The sequence below is a fragment of the Lates calcarifer genome, linkage group LG21 (genome assembly GCF_001640805.2).
Source record: "Lates calcarifer isolate ASB-BC8 linkage group LG21, TLL_Latcal_v3, whole genome shotgun sequence".
Taxonomy (NCBI): Eukaryota; Metazoa; Chordata; class Actinopteri; family Centropomidae; genus Lates; species Lates calcarifer.
The window spans coordinates 7,995,673-8,016,746 of record NC_066853.1 but is presented as its reverse complement, the minus strand read 5'-3'; the positions used below and the strand labels follow the sequence as shown (position 1 = coordinate 8,016,746).

Here is a 21,074-nt window from a genome sequence, read left to right as displayed (position 1 = left end):
TTAATATTAAACACAGAAATAATTTTTAAAAAATCATAAGAAGAAATGCTAAATATGTAATAAAACCATGAGATTGTGAAATATTCCAAAACGTTTTTATTGAGAAACATCATGCCCTGCTTGTTTCACAATGACAGAGTTTATTTCAGGTCACTTGTTCTGTTTTTTTTTTTTTTTTTTTCATCCCAGTAATTTCCATTTCAGAGACTTAGTCCGTGTGCTCATTCAGACTAAAGTAACAGCTCCTGTCCAGTTTGTGACTTCTCTTTAAAGTTTAATTAATACATAATATGGTCGCGGGGGAAATGGTGTGGTAAAATAAACCCTTTTTTTCATTTTTTAAAATTTTTGAAATAAAAATTACAGGGACTAAATAAAAGGAAGGAGGATGAAATAACATTTCATAATAATAGCAAGCTGAGCTTTAAACATTTATTGTAATATTTCACAATGTAATGGTTTAATTTCATAAAGCTTGTTCATACTTGTGTATTTGTCTAATAACGCTTTAAGTCTGCATAAATGAAGGCAGGGTGTTTTGTGGGGTTGTTGGACTATACAACTTTTTGGCTGGACATGTAACATAATGACATTTCATACTGTACTCAAATGCATCACAGTGCCTTCAGTTACTGGGGAAAAACTTGGACTCTCTCTGCATGCATACTTTACACATAAGTTTTTAGTATTAAGTGTTTTTTGCGTCACTGTCGTTGTCTTTTTAATCATTATTAACCTCTTATTTTGGATTCATAAGACTTTACCATAATCTTGATTTTGTTTTTCTTGGAAATGTGCCTTCTCTTCCCCCCAGGTACAACACTGCTTCATGCCAAAACACAGGAGCATTTACAAACTCACTTGGATCTTGTCAAAACGCGGTGTGCTGCTGCTACAAAAGCGAGCTGTCGAGGAGTTTTTAAATGCTCTTAACAGCGTCTTAACAAACAATGTCTTTATTTTTCTGGGGTTAGAGCCTCCCCTGCACACGTCCCCTGCATTTTTAAATCTGCCCAGCCCGTCTGGACGGTCCCCTTTGTCCTCTTATATTGTTAGACGCATGCCATCTGTTCCATGTTATTATTATAGGCGGCTTTAGATTTAAAGTAGCACCACTTCTGCTGGTCCCTTTCGCCCAGGATATTTAGTCCCAGTATCTGCAACTTCTTAAACATAGTTCTTCGTGTATGTAGTGTAATTTTGAACAAGGACACCCCCAATTTTAGTTTTTTTCTGTATTGTTTTTCCTTTCTCTGTAATCACCCAAAGTCTATATTTTAACTTAACGGTGTTCGGTTGCCTGGTGACGTCACCGTCCCAGCACGGAGTCCCATTTTTTTCAGCGGCAGGCTGTGGAAAAGAAATCCAACAGGATGCTTTTCACTCTCAGCCTGGGCTGCCGCCGCTGCAAACACTGCTCAGCATTTCCAGACTTTCTGTACGGGTCACTCGGCCGAATGTGAAACTTTGTACCCGGGCGATGTATCGAGGAGCGGCGGTGTTGTTAAAGAAGAGAGCCGACGATGAGAACGTGGACTCCGGAGCTGAGACTGCCGAGTGAGTCAAACAACCGTTAGCTCCGGGCTAACGTTAGCTTCGCTTGTTTAACCGCAGGCACAATGGAAATTAATTTAGTCCAAGACAGTAAACACAGAAAGAGCTGACATTTCAAGTCAGCAGCTTAACTTTTGTTTTAACTTCACACCACTTAACTACTGTTTCTTCTTGTTGCTGCGCTCTTCGCAATATTTTCTCATAAACTGGCTTTTTAAACTTAGGTTAGCTAACAACAGATAATGTGTTGTCATGGTGACCAAAGCAAAGGGGCAAGTTTCCAAACCAACCACCACAAGATGGAGACAGATTTTTGTCTTTCCTCCAGCCAGTCTAAACCCCAAAGTGTCTGTGGGGGTAATCACTCATGTGCTTTTAATTTTGTGTCTTTATTTCAGATCTGACTGCAGCAGGATGTCATCATCTGGCAGTGAGTATTCCTTCACTTATGCAGAAGTTAATAGAGGTCTCTAGTAAATCAGATTTATAGTGCTGGGGAACTCACATGAGACTGATTGAAAAATGAGAACTGATGCAGTAGAGGCCAAGATACCATGTCTCCTAGTTCTCAGAAGACGTCAAGCTCAGAAAAAAACCCAAATCCTACATTTCCTACAATGCACATTAACCACACATTAGCCTCCTGTTTAACAAAGTTACCTCACTTTCAGCCCCCCAAAAGTGTGTGATATCACACTTTAAATGTAAGTAATCAATAGTTATTTTGGCAGGGTAATCACTTTAAATAATCTAGGTGAGTAAGGATACACTTTGTAGTCTAATAATGGTAATGAAAGAGGTGATGACCCATGTTAGAATAATGACCTCTCCTCTCCACCTCTCCAAACACAGCGAATCAACATTTGTTGAACAAATTAAAGTTGAACAGAGGTGAACTCTGAACTATGACTCCACCAGAACTGGCTGGATATCACACTAAAATACAAAACACATTCTTGAATTTATAATGTGATCATATCTTTTTAAAGACGTCAGAGAAGTTATTCTAAACTGTTTTCAGTGGCTGAGTCATACTCCCCATGACAAGGTAACTGATCTTGATGTGTTAACTTGATTGACTTCCTCTTTAACTATTTGTTATGCCATCTGCTACAGCTTCTTAACTCTTTGTATCTTTGTAACTTCCATGCATCGTGTGTATGTCATTGCAGCTGAGCTCATGACCAGGCGAGTCAGGCTGCAGCAGCAGCAGCAGCTCTTGCTAATGAACTTGCATCTGCTGGCCAACCCTGGAGACTCCCTGCTGCTGCAGCACACCTTGGATCGCCTGCTGCGCTGGCTCTGCCCAAGCCTCCGCATCTTCCATGTGTCGGAGAGGGCCTCCCCGTTCAGAAGTTACATCCGCCTCTGTCCTGTGGCAGGTAAGGATCCTTCCTGTGGTGGTGGTCTTGCACTTGATATAGGTACATCTTGGTATACACTCATGGTATTTCCTTGGCAGAGATACAAAGCCCTGTTGTGCCTGTACATTTAATCTCGTTGCACATCCTGTGTATTATTCTCCATAAAGAGGAAAAATAATAACTTCCATGTGTGAAAACAAGACGTTTACAAAAGTTTACACCATTTAAACTTTCCACTCATGTCAAAACCCCCTTAAATGTTATACTCTTAACTGAATACTACATTTATTCTGTGTATGATGTAAACATGCCATCCTGCAATGAACTTCCCCTGCCAGAATTGCATCTGTTTTTATTTAAGGTTAATTGAGAATAAACCTTTGCCAAAAATGTTTCAGGCTACCCTTCCCTGGCCATCACTTTCTTCCTCCACGAGGCCTATGGGGAGGAACGAATCCTCAAAGTGCTGGACTTCTTTCAAAGGCCTCCCTGGCAGTACCATCACACTGAGAGCTGCGGCAACCGAACAGCAGGGATCCACATTACCTCCAGCAGCTCCCCCACCAACGCCCTACTGCGGCCCTACCTCCTGCCCAGCAGAGACTTCTATAGTTTGGGTGCAGGGATGCCTGTGTGGGGGGTACGACCGGTGCACTGTGGAGGAGAAATACTGCGTGTGACACTGTACAGTGGATATGACAACTATGAGGATGCTGTGCGGCTGTATGAGACAGTGCTGCAGAGACAGGCAGAGGAGCAGAAGACTGGTTTCTGCTGGTTCACGCTCCACACAGGTAAATTTTCCTGTTTGTTCTTGTTGTTTTGTTTTGTTTTTGCAGTGCTTATATTCTTTAGGAAGAGCAGTTTTCTGCAGTATTGGAAAATACCAGTTGTACTGTATTTTAGAACCTCTCAAAACAACATTGACCAGAATGAAATGAAATTTTGTCAGACTGTCCCTCAACACATTGCCTCCTGTTCTGTCCTGCTCTGCTCGGTGTCTGCCTGTCGCTCTCATTTCTTCTCCCCTCACAGAGCCGGGGTTGTGCCTGCAGCTGGCTTTAAAGCAGTTGTCACCAGGGGTTCGCGTGGAGCCATGCAGCTCTGCCGTGTTGCAGTTTAGTGTGGAAGAGATTGGCCAACTGGTTCCACTTCTGCCTAACCCCTGCACACCCATCAGCACTACACGCTGGCAGACAGAAGACCTCGATGGCAACAAAGTGCTCTTCCAGGTAAGTGCAGCATAATATTTCCTTCAATTTAACCTGACACCAAAAAGTGTTATTAAATGTACAAAATGGCTATAGTTATGGGCACGCCTGCCTTTTAATTTACATACAGCTTAAGGAGTAATAATGTGTTTTTTAAGTTTTTTCTTTTACCCTGCCCCGCTCTTGGTTTAACAAGTGAAATAATGATTTATTATTGTGCCAGGACAGATCATCAGGTCAGTCATGGTTGCGTCGGTTATAAACATCCCCACATTAACTGTAAACACACAGTACTGTGCTGGAAGTTTTACTCCATAATTATCTCACTGAATACAGAGTGTGAATGGCAGGATGTTTGTTCGCTGTCCTGTTAAAGTGTGATTTGTAGAACAGGAAATTATGTAAACAATTTCTAGCTGGCCAGGTTCCCCAGTTGAAAAACAAGTTTGTTTTTGGAGGGAAAGTAGCAGTTGTGTGTGAGGTGAAGGAATGTTAATGTCTTGCCTTTCAGTGTTATGTTTTACCTTAAATTTGACAAACTAATCATGGTGGTTTAAACAAGAATAAGTCAAGTTGAAACTTTTCTTGTGCTGCAGCTAACTGCATATATGTACTGTATAACTGTACAAGATTTTCTAATTCAACATAAAACAGAAATCTGAAAGGCAACGCAGTGACATTTCTTCACCTCACACACAACTGCTGCCTCCCCTCCAAAGCAAACTTGTTTTTCAACTGGTGAACCTGGCCAGCTACATCTACAATGTAGATCATGTATGTACATGTATCATGTATGTACCCAATGCTGCACAAACATTTAGAACAGTTAAGTGTAAATATATCAGGAACAGATATTATTTCTTGCTGTATGTGTATGAGGATTTTAATTTGAAAATTGCTTTTGACTCAATTCAGCTACATTGTAGATGACTTTAAAAACAATAATGTAGCAAAATGACTTGGGAAACTCATTCTACTGACTACTATTATATAATTGGTGGTGTTAAAACCATCTATTATGACCAACCCCATTAGATAAAACAGCATCAGTTCATCAGGGGAAAGAGAAAAATACTCTCATGTCATTCCTCCTGTGATAATGAAACCTAAGAGGCAGATGGTTACTATCTTTCACAAAGTAAACTCAAAAGCTGTCAAAGCCATATGTTAGATGCGTGTATGTTAATGCTGTCAAAGTTACTTAACCTACTTAAATCTCTCTAGTCTGGGTGTAAATCATAATCCCTCTCCTCCTGTCCTCCTGTGCTGCAGGTGAAAACCCCAGCTCAACCTCAGCGACCTCTGACCTGTGCTTTCCCCCTGACCTGCCCCAACGTGTCCCCTAGAGGAATGCCGCTCCGGAGCTCGGGACAGGGCCACAGCCTGTCGCCCTGCAGCCTCACTACTCCCCTGCCCTGGCAAACACACAGGCAAGGTAAGTACAGTAGGAGAAACTCTGTTTGCATGATTAAGATGCTAATACTCAGCTGTATCTACAGGGTGTTAAATCTGCTGCATATATTAGTTGAGTACTTTCCAGGCATAGATTCATTGAGGAACCTGGGGCATTAGCCAGTTGGAGAGGACACTCACTGTTGGTGAGACAGGTCAATAAATTACTATACTGCTGAGCTGTCTCGCAAAGGCCACTGAGCTAAATATAATGACTTGACTCAACTCATGACAGTATTTTCTTAATTTCCCCACAGCTTACAGACAGCCAGTGTATTAAGTGTTTATTTGTATGTGGGAGGCTGTTGTACATAAGATTTGAATCATAACGGGCCAAAACGGAACATGGAAAGTTTGCCAATTAAGTGTGAAGTCTTAATATTTGAAATGAATAACGACAGGAAAGTTCAGATCAAATAGTTAAACTATCCATTTTGCTACATTGCCATGCAGTTTGTTTAAGTCGGTCAGAGCCTTTTGCAGCAGGGTTTAATGAACTTTTTCCTGCTGAAGACCCATTTCATCACAGCAGCAGTTAGAGAGGCATTGAGTCATCTTGTAAATGTGAGAGTGGCAGACTTTGCTTTTTATACACATTTACACCAATCACCTGTCAGTGGTTTTGATGTTGTGGCTGATTGGTGTATATTCAGGGAGGTTCAAGATGATATAGTTTAAATTTTTATTAAGACATATCCAACAAATACCATTTCATTTGTTTTAGAGCTTAAGGATGAGGAACCTTTTTCCATAGCCACCTTGAATCGACACTACTCAAAGAAACAATGCTGAATAGTTATCATGTTAAGTTAGGTTGAGGACATTACAGTAGGATAAAAAGTCAACTTTCCACTTTTATGACACTGCTTGATGCATTTTTGGTTGTTTCTAGGTCACAGGCCGCGCAGTGACCCTGTCCTGGAGAAGCTTCATGGAGTAGGAGGTGGAACAGAGAGCCTGGGATCAGGAAGCTGCTGTAGCACCCCTCCAGGCAGCTCTTGTTACTCATCTCAGCGCAGCAGCCCCGCCCTGCCCTCAATCTCCAATCACCCCGACTCTCCTCTGCGCCCCTCTATCACCCGTTCTCTCTCCCATCTCCTTCTGGAAGAGGACGAGGAGGAGCCAGAAACCAACGTGGACACGGGAGTCCCTGTCTCACCCCGCTCTGACCCATCAGTCAAAACGATTACTCGTTCTTCCTCCATAGACCTTTTGATGACTTTCCACTCTGAGAGACCTGCAGCTGTTGGGGCTTCAGCTGTCGAGAGTCTGGCCAAGGAGTTGAGCGAGTGTCTGCCACAGACACACACAAACCCCAGGGGACCCTTCAGGACTTGGGGCTCTGCTGGTTGCACAGATGGCGCCAGGGAGGGTTGTGGCAGCAGGGCCATAGGAGCAGGACAGAGTCTCTCCAAAGGACCCATGGTAGAAAATAGGACAATGGCTGAGCTGCTATCAGCACGCACAAACGACGAGGAGCCAGTGGATGAGTTCTTCATTTAAATTCCTGCCTCTATGCCACATGCTGTAGTAATAATTACAGTGCAATTAAAAACACATCATATGGAGAAGATGAGAAACCCTTTCAAGAGGACCTGAGGTCAAACAGGAGGACATGTAGTCTGATTAAAGAGCAGTGCTCTGGAACATAGAGGAAACCAAAGTTCAGCTGCAGGAGACTTTTTCCACTCAAAATATCTTGATGTATAAATTCTTAAAATGGTTCAACTTGTCCCATAAATCTCCACAATGTACAGTACCAGAGTAACTGCGCACATCTTACTCTTAACAGACCTGTTAAGAGGGCAGGTGAGTGATAACATTGAGGTAATAAGATTGTTGAATGTCCAAATTACGTTTGTGATATTTTGATCATACTAATCATTTGTGCAGCTATTGTGCTAACTTCTAGCAAACATGAAGGTCATGATTTGTATTTTAAGTGTTACTGTCAGGGTACTAATGCCGGTCTAGGTTTCTGTCACATTACTCAGCTAGGAAAGCTGATGTCTTATTTTTAGATTGCCTTTGAAAAAGATGAAGATGACCTCAGCATGAAGGAGCTCTTTGATGTCGCTGATCATGATTAGAAATTTGATTTAGTATGATGACTCTCCACAGCACAGCACTGTCTGTGTAGCAGATCTGAAACTAGACTCTGCATAGTAAAAGTATAACCTAGTGGCTTTGATTACATTTATTTAAATGCACTTCAAATAATCCTTGTTCTAGTATTTGTGCATTGTCATGTAGATGTGGACTAGACCTGGCCAAATTACTGTATTGAAGACAACTGAATTCTCTCAGATAATTAGATAGTGTAAACAGGATTTTCTGAATAACTACTCAAAGAGAACATGTGGACTTTACAAAAAATCTTGTGTGATATATACATATATATCGTTTAATATTAACCATTATTATGTAAAGTGTCTCAAGCAGCCCAAAAATTGTATTATTATTGTAATTAATTATTGTAAAACCACAGTAAGATGAAGGATCAGCAGACAGATTAACTTAACAAATGCATCATGTATTGGATTGATCAGTTACAACAGATGGAAGTCAAACCCACAACATTTTGCAAAGATCACATGATCATTGTAGTGATTGTAGCTGTTTAGAGACAAGTCTGATAAAAAAGATAATTAGTATTAGATGAAAAAAATACTTTTAATTTAATGGCCAAACCTCATGACTCATACCAGTCTCTTCTACAACTCAAGACTTTTAATGTAAATGGCCCTCTAAATTTAACCTACTGCAGGTGAACCTGAATCAAGTATTCTCTTGTGTTACATTATGGCCAGTGTTTGATCGAATGCATTTGATTCAAGGTTTTATAGTATGAGCTGCTCACTAGTCGACAGAACACTGTTGATGTGCAGGACAGCTCAGAGATGTGAATTTGTTTAACTGTTTACTGTTGATAAGTGTTACTGGGGAAAAAGCAAGTATGCTTTGTCAGGAAGCATCAACCATGAGGCTCTTTAGTGTCTAAACTGTTCAGTGATGCAGAGAAATGTCTTAAGGCTTAGTATTAAAAGGCAGTTGAAGAAAGCTGCTTTCTGTTGTCGTCACAAAAAGGCTAAGTGTGTATTCTTACAGTGATGTTTCCACATGATGAGAAGTTTGAAGGTTTAGTACTAATGTAATACCCCTGTCAAAATTCTTTAGCTGTAAGATTAGTGTAATATGTAGTGAGCTAAATAATCATTGAGCTACATATACACTGACAAACTGATAATATACTTCTCTGATAAAAAAGCCCAGAAGTAAATGGTGGATGTTTCTCAGATGCATAATTACAATGTTGTCAAACTGCTGCTGTTCAGACAGAATTTCATCTTTGGCCCACCATCCAGCAGCCATCACACCAGACAACTCACCTACCTGTACTACTCTACTAAACTTACACTGTATTCATAATATTGTCCAAACAGTTGGACCTCAGCAGGCACGAGTGATAGATTTAGGCCCTCTATCATAACAAGCAGTTAGGATGGAAGCATACAATCACAGGGTATATAAGTAACAGTTATTTATACAATACATATGTTAGTGACGAGATGATAAAAGCACAAATATTTTAATTTCTCTGTCAGTGTGCAAATACTACAAGAGGAAAAATTATGGTTTTAAAAGCATAGATCAAACTGCTGTGTGATATTGTCCCCACCTAAAAGCAGTTCTTGGTCCGCTCACTTCAGAGTGTATAGTCCTGTTATAGTCTAAACTGTACTGAAGAGGCTATAATTGCACATCCGTATATAGTAATATTAATTGCTCTACAGTATAAATACTCTATGTGCTTCATAATGTAAGTCCCTACACGGTGAGTTTTTCTGATCCAGGCTCCTTTTGCAACTTAAAAACTCAGTGTGGGTGTTGTAGCACCTCTGTACACCTCTGTGACAGTATACATCAACAAATTGCACTGTATCTCAAGCTTACAGCTCCATCTGCTGGTCAAAGTATGTTGTTGCTCTGATGAGTTTTGCTGCAACCAGTCCAGCTCAGATCCTTTGCCCACTGACCTTCTCTGGTGACTCGCACCTTTACCGGGTCAAAACTCCAGAAGCGCTGTTCTCTGAACAGGTAGAGGCGTCCACCTCGACGGGTCAGTGCCCCATTGGTGCCCTGTGGCACCCCAGTCCAGTCTGTCAGCCTGCGGGGGTAGTAGGGCTCTTGGCGTAGTGTTTTGAGGTTAAGCACAGAGTAGCGGGAGCCCTTGAAGACAACCATGTGACCCAGAGGTTTGTAATAGAAGGCACAGTCAGGGTGGCGAGGCAGCCCCAAATCACTGCTCTTCCTGGGGAAGCCGGGATCCAGCTTACTGCCTGTGTAGCGCCACATCCGCTTCCCTGCAGAGCATGAGAGGGGGAGGATTTACAAAGAGCCGAAACTGACAGTGGTTACAGAGTCTACAATTAAACATTATGTCAAACTTGACAGAAGTCACTTACAATGCATCATCACCACATGTATAATTATAAAGTTCAACAAATCCACGCAGTACTTCTCATTTCACATAACACAAATTCATGTCAGCACTTGCCCTTTTAAGATACTCATACGAAGATTTCTATCAAAATATATTTAATACTAGACCTTAAAATTAAAACTAAGCATAGTCTTTATAAAAGTTTGTTATTTTATCTTGCACTCCAGTGTCTTAAAGGAAATGTAGCCTGCTACTTATGACAGCAAAGTATCAACAGTGTATCTTTCAGTGCTCAGACAACAAAGGACAGAGAGAGTAAATAATGCCTGAGCAGAGCCTCTGCAATTTACGTAAAACTCATTGGGCTTTTAGCAAGAAAGTTAAACTTTGCAATAACCTCAAACACGTTCTTAGCCTTAAACACAAAGATGAAACAACTTAACAGCCACAGCCTAGGCTTAAGTGCAGTATAGTGTCTTTAAATAGCACTGTCCTTTTTTAAAAGGCACAGCAGAATCTATTTTTAGGCTTTAACAGATGTGTGCCAGTTAGCCAATGGGTTAGAGGATGTCTTTAAAAGGAGGCATGAGTCGCATTAATGAGTTCAGTGAAGCAGTACCTTTGAAAAAATACCATTTGGAGTCCAGTGGAGAGAAGGCAGCAGCTTCGATGGCCAGAGGGAGGTCAGGCCATCGCTGACTGAGAGGCAGCGGGCCACTCACACTGCCTGCAGCCGATACTGACCAGTACACACTGCCCCGAAACACCAGCACAGTGTCATTCTGGTCTGGATACATATGGAAAAACCACAAGGGTAAATATACAGTATGTGTATCACATCAAAGACAGTTCATTCTTGACCTTGGCAACAGCAGTTTGACAAACCAATCTTAACTTGGGGTCCATCTGATAGCTTTTTATAGAGGTTTCAGTTGTGTCTTATGGTACTCATCAGGATGCTTTCTTTCTGGTTTTGTTTAATTTCAAGTAATTTATGTTGCAGCTGACACAAAATGTCCACCAGTTTCAAAAAGATAAAAATGATAATAGGAACTGACTGATTTGGAGGATTTGGAGTTTTTTTCAGATTTTTTGAAGCCACATCATTTTGCTAAATGCTCTTTTCTAATAATATTTAATTTTGACCTCACCCATAGTGATGGCATCAAAGCTGCCCTGGCAGTAGAGAGGCTGGCCTGTGGTCTCATGCCTGTTGTGAAGCTCTGTGAACTCCCACTCCTGCAGTGCTGCATGCAAAACCTGGCCTGGCAGCCTCACAAGGCGGTCACCTGATGGTTTACCTGAGGTCAAACACAGAGCAACAAAACAATCAACTAAAAGGCATCAGGCAAGGCCATGAAAGATGAATCCATTTACTGCCATCATGGCTATTATTCCCATCAATAATCTGGCTATATAGCAATTGTTATTTAAAACCTACAATAACCAAACAAAGCCCTGAGGACAAACAGTATTTTAGGAGCTGGTTTAATTCCACACAGGCCAAAAGTAATTTTAGTTTTCTCTAAATTGGACAGCATGGGAATAAATTGAAAGACAAACAGCGGAGACTTCTCCCAAAGCAGGACTTGGATAATGTTAACATTTAAATCGTCCTTTACAGGATGTGGCTGAGTTGATGTATACTGAGGGATGACAACATTGTGTACAGGAAATAAACAAAGGATTTAGAACAAGCACATACTAGAACCTTATAAATTTTTAGCACCAAACAACATCCCACTTATTCTTTTCTTTTTGGCCTGCACAGCCTCAAAGTGCAGACTCCTGGCACATGAGATCAGAAGAATAAAGAACAGTCAAAGCAGAACAAAGAGGAGAAGCAGACATACCGAAACATATGAGTAAGTGATGGCGCTCTAGACATGATTACAGCCATTTTGTTTGCAAGGAGCTGAACAAACATTTGTGTAGGAGGTGGATAAAATCAGCACACCCAAGAACAGGAGGAAGACTGCAGGAAAAATAGATATACACAGACCACAGTGGATAACACATGGACAGCTGCACATAGTGTATGTGAGTAAGGGAGCAGTGTTATAAGATAAGAGGTGGATGTCTGACTTTGTTTACATTTATCAGATTCATCGGAGGAGGCTAATTTAAGACCCAAATGTATCATGTTAAGGCACGGAAGTGCAGAAAGCAGTTTTCTCTGTTGTGACACTTCCAGCTGATAGAGGGCAGCAGATGTGCACCTATTGTAATGCATTCTTGTCCTGTCCTCTACAAATCCTGCAAAACAACATTGAATCTGAGTTCCTTTTAAATGTTGATTCAAATGGTGTCTTCTTTGCAAAATTGAATAATATACACTATGTTACAGTATTGCTGAAATATTTAAATAAGTAGATATTGTTTACAACGCTTTTCAGATGCATGTTAGTTTCTAATCTTTTGAAAAACAACACCCAGGGTGAAGACTGAAAAGCGACCTGAGAGAGGCTCCTAATGTGAGGAGTGCTTGGTGGTGTGATGGATTAATTTGCATCCATAAGGTTGTGCTGGTCCTTGAGTGGCTGGTTTGAATCCACCCTCAGACTCACTGAGTTTTTGAAAAGCGCAAAGAAAGACAACTTCCTTATCTAACTCAAGCTGTTAGAAGACTGACTGGTAGTTGTGAGGATGTGAGTTCGATTCTCATGTGACAGATTTTTTTTAAGTCTGACACCCAAAGTAAAGACTAAAAAGGGATCCAGGAGACGATCTAACGTGAAGGGTGCTTGGTGGTATGGAGGATTTGTTGGTGGCCATAAGGTTGTTCTAGTTCTGGAGTGGCTGGTTCAAATCCATCCTCAGACTCATTGAGTTTTTGGAGGCTGATGTGCAAAGGAAAGACCGAAATGCTTTTAGAAAGACAACTTCCTTATCTAACCAAATAGCTCAAGCTGTTAAAAGACTGACTGGTAGTTGTGAAGATGTGGGTTCAATTCTCATGCAAATCATTCTGTCCGATACCCAAAGTGAAAACTGGAAACCAGTCCAGGAGAAGTTCTTAACATGAAGGGCATTTAGTGGATTCGTTTGCGGGTTGGTCCTGGAAATGGCTGGTTCCAATCCACTCTGTTGTCAGTACCTAAGAAGGGGTATGGAGAGGGGCAGTAGCATAGGAGAAGGGAGTTGAGGTGGAGGTTTCCCCCTGGGGTCCTCTAGTGAGAGAGAGGAGCAGGGGTATCTGTATCTGTCCCCTCAACCCTCCTTTTCCAAGTGTGTTCAAGACTCTCTCTCCCTCTCTCTCTCTCTCTCTCTCTCTCTCTCTCTCTCTCTCTCTCTCTCTCTCACACACACACACACACACACACACACACACACACACACACACACTGCCTAAAGCTCATATCTTTAAGCAGATGTAGCATTTTCACAGTGCCTGCAGTCTTGTCAGTTGTGGTTCTTGTCCATGTCTGTCTCTGGAGCTGTTTGACATTTTGCGTAGGAGCAGCTGCAATCTGCAGGAATTACTGCCATAGGGTAGAAATCAGGTTGATAAGCATACGGGGTGGGGGAGCATGCTGCATTTTGTTAAACCCCACCTGAGCGCCAGCTAAAGAATCCTGGATTCTTTCTTTGAAGACTGATAAGCAAACATTCCCAGGTTCAGCACTCAGTGTAAAAGCAAAAACCAAACAGCTCAATAACCAGCTAAACTTTAATCTCTAATGGTTTTAATTGCTGCTCTGTAGTATCCGTAGTACAGTATCTAGTATCTGATCTACACATTATAAATCAAAATGACATTAAGTGCTGTAGTGTGTAACTGTGCTATGAGGTGGCTTGGTTTGAGACAGCAGGGTGGTCAGTTGCTATTTTTTTATCCAGAGAGAAAGGAGAAAGGGCTGGCAAACACCATTTAAGGAAGCTGAGGCCAAGATATTTCCAGAGGCAGAGCAGATGGGACTCCTCAGATATTAAACAGAAAAGAAGGCATCTGGATGTTGCCTGTCTGCGAGACTCTGCTGAGGTGGATCTCAGGTTTCCAGTTGAATTATCCAAATGATTGTGAGCCTGTCCTGCAGCCATGCAAACATTCCTAGAGAAGGCACTGGCCCTTTGCAGCTGCTTTACACCTGCATTTCAGGGTCAAAGCAGGGAAAGGACTTCATGTGTATGTAGCTTCTAGATTCAAAGCACCGTGCCATCACAGAGGATGTCCGGTGGTCAAGGAGCTCATTTTGATGCAAACATGTTAGAACGATATATATTTGTGCAGTGAAATCAGTTTCTTAGCAGCAGCATAAAAAAAACACAGAAGCAATAATAGAGGTCTGCAGAGAGGCACATGTGGAAACCTGCCTAACACATGCCAGGAGAGACAACACACTCACTGTAAACAGAGCAAACTATAATATTTGTCATACACGAAGACATATGTAATGTTCCCACACTCTGCAGCAGCACCAGTAATCTATCACAATCTATCACAACAGAGCTGACATAACTTCCAGGTAAACACTGAGCTTGTAGCGCCAAGCCACTGAGTGTGTGTATCTATGTGTGTGTGTGTGTGTGAGAGAGAGAGAGAGAATATTGTTTTGACGTTCACACCACCTCTGCTGCCCTCACATCTAAATCTACTTCTCCCAGCAGCTACAGAACTGAAACTGATAGAACAGACTCTTCCTGCTGTTAAAGATACTACTAAAAAACAAAGAAAGGATGTTGTTTCAATTCTTTGTGATCTAGATTTGATGGTTTTCCATGTTTTAAAATAATACAATGAGACTTAAAGTGACTGCAACATGTTTTCTGTTCTTTGTCTTTCTGCTCTATAACTGAGGCCTTTCAGTAATCTCTTTGGACTTTGAAACACACTCAAAGCTGTGAGCTTTACTTCACAAGAACTTTGGATGTGCTGCACACTTAAATGTACAAATACACAGCCAGGAAGATACTGTTGGGAAGATGTCAAATCCAGGCTTTTACAGTCTGTTGGAGCTCTGGACCGGCTTTGTCCTTCTACTTTTCCTCATTCTGTGTTTGCAGCTGGTGGCCTTCAGGGCTGCCTCTCAGACCTTTTCACAGCTCAGTGCCACAACTCCAATTTAATGGGCCACAGAGCAAAAATTACTCTACTTCTGTGTTTCTTCCAAAGGCAGTCTGGTCTCATAACAAGTCAGCAATTCATGTAATTGGTTCTATGTATTCCAATAATAGTTCAGTCTAAACTGCAGCCTAATTTCTCCATCTTTAACTAAGTGGTCCTGAGGCCAGACAGTGAGACATTTGCCATCTGTCCACTAAAGAGGTTTTTTTTCCAACCCCTCAGACTTTAAACCTGAGACAAAATATCTGTGTGTGTCCAGTCAAGGTGTGATGTTTAACACTTCTTCTGACCTTGGGACCACACACTTTCCATTTAACAAAGAAAACAAGTTCCCTTGAGTAGCTTCCTTTTGAATCCTGAAAATCTTCTCACCGTACAGCTGCTGCACTGCGATGATGTCGTCCCAGCTCAGCACCAAGTTGCGACCGAGTTTCCTGTAGTATGGAGACATCAGAGCGTGACGGACCGGGGAGTGCTCCAGTCCGAGAGTGTGCCCGATCTCGTGGGCAGTCACCATGAACAGGTTGTGTCCTTTGTGTCCATTCAGCGTCCACCGCTCTGCCATGTCGAAGTGGGCTTCGCCCCGACGAGGCAGGAAAGCATGAGCCAGAGTTCCCCCTGAGAGTCAGAGCAGAAGAGGTAATGTGTTGAGGTGGTGGGTTATATAGATGATGACTAAATAAAAGTTCCTGTGTTCCTGTATTGCTTACTAATTGGGTGAGACTTTATTTGTCAATAATGTTCAAATAATTTATTAGGAAGACTTGTTGAATGAACCATGTAATTTGGCATTAATTAGAGGGAAAATAGAAACATTGTTAAACTGGTACACATCTGTTTAATGAATTTCAATTAACTGCAAGCATAATCTTCCCTTAGCTGGAGCACAGCGAGTCAGCTGAACATGCAAAAATCAGAACTAGACCAAATCAGCATGACTGATATATATAGCTTAGTATATCACCACAAATATCAACTTTGTCTACTTTATTATCCAATAAAAAGGTTTTTATAATACCTAATATTCTACATAATATTTACTATGATTTATATGTAGCTTTTTCTTTCAAGACAGTTCTCACTTTCCATATAAATTTGTACCAAATTGTATAGTTCCTTCTATGAACCTTTCAACAAACTTAGAAAGCTGTATGGAAAATACAGACCAGTAAAAAAAATGCATTGTTTACTTTACTACCAATTACTGGAATCGGCTGATTAGATTGAACAATTTGCTTAATACACCCTAAACTACATCAAATCTAATCATATATTATAGTTGCTAGTTGCTGTAGTGAGACTAAAGAAAGCTTTCATGCAACCTATGTGATTTAAAAAAGGCATTAAACTGCTTTGTCAGTTTGAAAAATCCTAAACATGTACGGGTTTCCTCCATGATGTTTACATATCATGTTAACTCATGTTATTGTGTAATTCAGGTTAGTGCAAAGTGTGTAATCAAACTATTACCTAAATCTGATTATTCACAGTAATCAGGTTACTGTGTGTAAACAAACAGGAGGATTTGTTAAGCTTTATTTATTTAGGAAGTCTCATTGGGGTTAAGAGACCTGAGAACAAATTACATACACAAGATCACAACTGAGCTGAGTCTGTCACAGAACAATCGTCGCACACGCACTAACTCGTCCTGTGATCAGGTGTCTGATGTGAATGTTAAATATCTCATTGCCTTGTAAATCAAAGCCTTATAAATAAAAACTCATCTGATTGAAAAGGTGGATTGAGCCTGACCTGGTCCATCGAAAGCGTTGCTGGCCCCATCGTTGTGGTCTCCCTCGTAAAAGGCCAGCCGGATGTCTGCAGGTCCTTCAGGGGCCTCCTGGAAGACCAGGCCTGACACATTGCTCCACAGCTGGAAAGCTGCATGCACCGCCAGCCGCACTGAGCCCAGGGACAGATGGCGAGGCCAGTTCACTATCTGGTAGGTCAGGTGACGTTTGTACCACTTCTCAGCTGAAGATCACCCACAGAGAGAGAAAGAGAGGGAGAGGAACAGAGATATGAGACATGCAGGTATGAAGCTCACCCTCTTATTCATCACAAACTCACAGCCAGTGCAGCTGCAGATAAGCTCAAATAACCAGATAACCAAAAGAAAAAGCCTCTTTCTTTCTTCTCTCTGTTTTGTGCAGCCTGGTTTTAATTCATGCTTGGTATCTCTACTGCCTTAGTCACTTAGCTTTTACAGTGTTATCATCATTTGGACAACACTGGTAATTGTAGGTTATAAATATTATTTCTCACTGGAGTAGCTATGTATTTACATCTTGTATATCCTGTATTATAAATTCAGATGCCAGATATCCCATGTTCACCCATGATGTTTTGAAGTACAGCTTCACCACATCTAACAGGCCGAGCTAAAATGATAGGATGTTAACTGTGTTAGAACACAGCTGGGTAAACTAACAGTCACTCTGAACACATGCTTGACTAAACAGTTTACTTCAACACGCGTGTGTGTGTGGTTTCTCAGCTTAGACGTAATTACAAGTGTCACACACCTCAGAATCTCATATTTGTTCAGGGATAGAGGGAGGGGTGGGGGTTTAATTCAGCCATTCTTTTAATTTAGAAGACTCTAAACTCTTTGTATATACATGGGATTACACAATGTAGCAATCTGGAAACAAAGGCAAACAAACACAAGCTCTATGTGCAGCACACGTCCACAACAAGCAGACAGAGAGGCTGCCTCGCAGGAAACAATCATTAGATAATATGGAGCTTTAAGGAGAGGCAGCTGGAGAGGCTGGAGGCTCACTCTGACTGTTCAAGTCAAGAGTGGACAGAGTTGGTGGAAGAGTTGGTGAAAGCATTTTAAACAAAAGGGCTTTGAACACTGTGTGTGGAGTTCACTGTAATAATCATCTACTGTGAATCACCTCTGCAAAAATGTAATATTTCTCAACTGCAGGTGTTGTGGTAAAAATATCTTTTCACATTTTCTGGACTTGTCCTCAATTTTTGCCACATTATACATGGGCATCAGAGCATTACTGAGCAAGAACCTGGCAAACGCAAACAGCTGCTGCGGGGCCGGCTCTACGCCCCCAAATAAATGTCTTGCCCCCTCAAATCAAAATTTGAGAAGTTAATAAAATACATTTTAATAGATTATCCAAACAAGTGTGTTAAATGTTAACGCAATTAATTGCAGTAGTTAAAAAGTCCGAGGAAAGAGATACAGGTTCTACATCTCATCTTCGTATCCCTCCGCGGTCTCTCCCTCTGTGTGTTTAGTGTCTGTGTAGCTTCTGGAACAGAGTCAGCCGTTCCTGCCGTTGTTGGCTTGCGTGTGTTGTCATTGGCCACGTCTTCTGTCGTCATCGGCGACATGGGAGGAGCGCAGAGAGGCGAAGTCTGGGAACACAATTAAACCAACCTTTGAGCCTCTGCCTCGGTTTGTCAGTAGTGAGGGAAAAACTTAATTACCGAAGCAGCCTGGATGCTTAAACAAGCCTTAGAGCTGCTTTTTTGTCGAACACGAGTGAGGCTGGACGCTGAACACACCTGCGACACGAGGGTAAGGCTAAGGAGCGAACTAGCTAGCGGCTAGCTTCAGCGTTAGCCTTCGTGTTAGCCTTCTCTTTTAATGGCCTCTTTTGACATCCTTTCTATTTTCAGTCGTTTTTGTCGCTTGAGTAAGAGTGTGTTTGTGTTTGCCTGATTGAGGCTTCGCTGACATGAGTTGTGGACCCCCACCGTGGACGGGTGAAAATACAACGAGCTCTTGAGTTAAAGTGACTTAGTGGGGCCTGAGCACGAAGCGTGCGAATGCCCTATTGGAATTGCGCCGGTATTAGTCCGAAATGAATGAATGAATGAATTGTGAAAATGTATGTATTTTAGGTCTCTGGTCCATGGGCGGTACAAAATGGCTCTGTAGTGCCCTGTGTCTGTTTTAATCCCTATTTTAATTGTATAGTCACTTTACCAACAGTTCGCATCTCTTTGTAATTTTGTGTTCCATTCTGCTCATTTTAACTCGGTTTATAGCGGTCTATCATGTCGTTGTCATCATTTTGTGTCTGTCTGTAGTCATTTTGTGTTATACTGCCGCCACGGCCACGCTCTTTGACGAAAACTCAAGCTTTTGGTAACTTTTACTCACAAAGGCGGTAACAGTATACTGACTGAGTTTGAAGTAGGTATGATTAAATCTCCAGAAGGAATTTGTTCAAATACAATGTCCCCAAGTGGCGAAAATTGAGCAAAATTTGTGTATTAAAGTCAAAATGGCTGACGTCCTGTTGGTTTGAGGTGATTACATTAGGGGATTTTTTTGTACATCTGGGCATGTTATATATCTAGTGGATCTCTTCTGAATGTTTCCGGGGGGTGCTACTAAGGCAGTTTGCACCGCCCATGAACAAAACCGCTAAAATAAATATATTTTCACCAGGTCTGACACGTGTGCAAAGTTTCAGTTTAAATTTGGTTGTTCTTCATTAAACAAAACAAAACAAAGACATTTTAAATCTGTGTTAATAAGAAAGTGGTTGAAATGTGAAATAATAATTCTGTATGTGACCATCTGTGGTTGAAGAAATACTCAGAGTTTGTACTGAAGTATTATAAACAACACAAGTTAAAATCCTGCATTCAAAAATTGACTTAAGTGATAGTGTTTATTATTGTCGTGTAGTTGGTTCTTCAGGAGGTGATGACAGTCAACTCTTCATTTTCTGAAACAGCCCTCTAATGTTTGTTAAATGTTCTGGTTCAGCTGTAATGTTGAATATTTATCTGTGTTTTCATGGTTAAATTTTTGATGATCGGTGGCAGTGTAGTGATAATTTTCCTTTGTATGTTTCTCTTTGATTTCCCCCAGGTGTCTCCACCTCGTCCACAATCGCAGAGACATGGTCCATGATCGGGGAGACATTGTTGAGGATGAGGGAGACATTGTCCATGATCAGAGGCACTGTCCACGATCACAGAGACCTGCCAAGAGTTGGTAGTGACAGAGATCCCCGATTCAACAGCATCGCCCGTGACCAGAGAGACATTGTCCATAATCTTTGTACGATGAAGAAGTTCTTTGAAACCAGGACTGAGGCCTCCAGGTAATTCACAGTTTTACGTAAACTATCCAACACAGAACACTGACATTAAATTGTAAATCATATCACAACAAAAGTCATCTCAAGGCACTTTTCACATAGATCAATTCTAGACCATACTCTCATACTCTCAAATGTCATAGTAATCCAAAGTAGTAGTAAAAATGTCACAGTAAGGCATCAAAAATGTCATTAGAATATGTGGTCAAAAATGTCAGAAAATGTCATGGTATAGTTAGGTGTCAGAAAAGAACATTGTATAGTAAGGCAATGGAATCAATCAAAAGAAGGCGTCAAAACCATGAAAAAATGTCATAGTATAGTAAGGCGTCAAAACAGTCAAAAATTGCCATATTCTAGTATGGTGTCAAAAACTGTCATAGTATAGTAAGGTGTCAAAAAATGTCATAGTAAGGCGTCAAAAAATGGCATAGTACATTAAGGCATCAAAAACTGTCAAAAATGGCATAGTAAGGTGTCAAAAAATGTCATAACATAATAAGGCATCAAAACTGTCAAAAAATGTCATAGTATAGTAAGGCATTGAAAACTGTCAAAAAATTGTCATACTATAGTAAGGCGTCAAAAAAATTGTAATAGTATAGTAAGGGGTCAAAAAATTGTCATAGTATAGTAAGATGTCAAAAAATGTAAAAAAAAATGGTAAAAAAAATGTCATAGTATAGTAAGATGTCAAAAAATGTCATAGTATAATAAGATGTCAAAAATGTCAAAAAATGTCAAAAATGTCATAGTATAGTAAGATGTCAAAAAATGGTAAAAAATGTCATAGTATAATAAGATGTCATAAAATGTCAAAAAATGTCATAGTATAGTAAGATGTCAAAAAATGTCAAAAATGGTAAAAAAATGTCATAGTATAGTAAGATGTCA

The 21,074-nt window shown here is 40.9% G+C and overlaps 2 protein-coding genes across 3 annotated transcripts in view; one reads left to right on the top strand and one right to left on the bottom strand.

The window, feature by feature from the left end:
* The first annotated feature begins 886 nt into the window (after positions 1-886).
* Positions 887-15,606, top strand: LOC108886598 (protein FAM124B). 2 transcript variants are annotated; one of them, XR_001961476.2, is made up of 8 exons: positions 887-1,557; positions 1,953-1,984; positions 2,727-2,936; positions 3,317-3,712; positions 3,954-4,150; positions 5,402-5,564; positions 6,474-7,390; positions 15,470-15,606. XR_001961476.2 is itself a non-coding variant. In XM_018681556.2 (7 exons), exons 1-7 carry the CDS (start codon positions 1,481-1,483, stop codon positions 7,082-7,084), a joined length of 1,686 nt encoding a protein of 561 aa, XP_018537072.1. In that variant the 5' UTR covers positions 887-1,480; the 3' UTR covers positions 7,085-7,958. The 2 variants fall into 2 exon arrangements, 1 of the variants encoding a protein (XP_018537072.1); XM_018681556.2 differs by lacking the exon at positions 15,470-15,606 and having other exon boundaries at positions 6,474-7,958.
* Positions 8,094-21,074, bottom strand: part of mmp28 (matrix metallopeptidase 28) — a 31,481-nt gene continuing 18,500 nt past the window's right edge. Inside the window, exons 4-8 of the mRNA XM_051065432.1 lie at positions 16,846-17,067; positions 15,463-15,708; positions 11,177-11,326; positions 10,645-10,812; positions 8,094-9,945 (exon numbers count right to left, since the gene is read on the bottom strand). Of these exons, the coding sequence (XP_050921389.1) occupies positions 9,551-9,945; positions 10,645-10,812; positions 11,177-11,326; positions 15,463-15,708; positions 16,846-17,067 (1,181 nt within the window). The 3' untranslated portion in view covers positions 8,094-9,550. The remainder of the gene's footprint in view (positions 9,946-10,644; positions 10,813-11,176; positions 11,327-15,462; positions 15,709-16,845; positions 17,068-21,074) is intronic.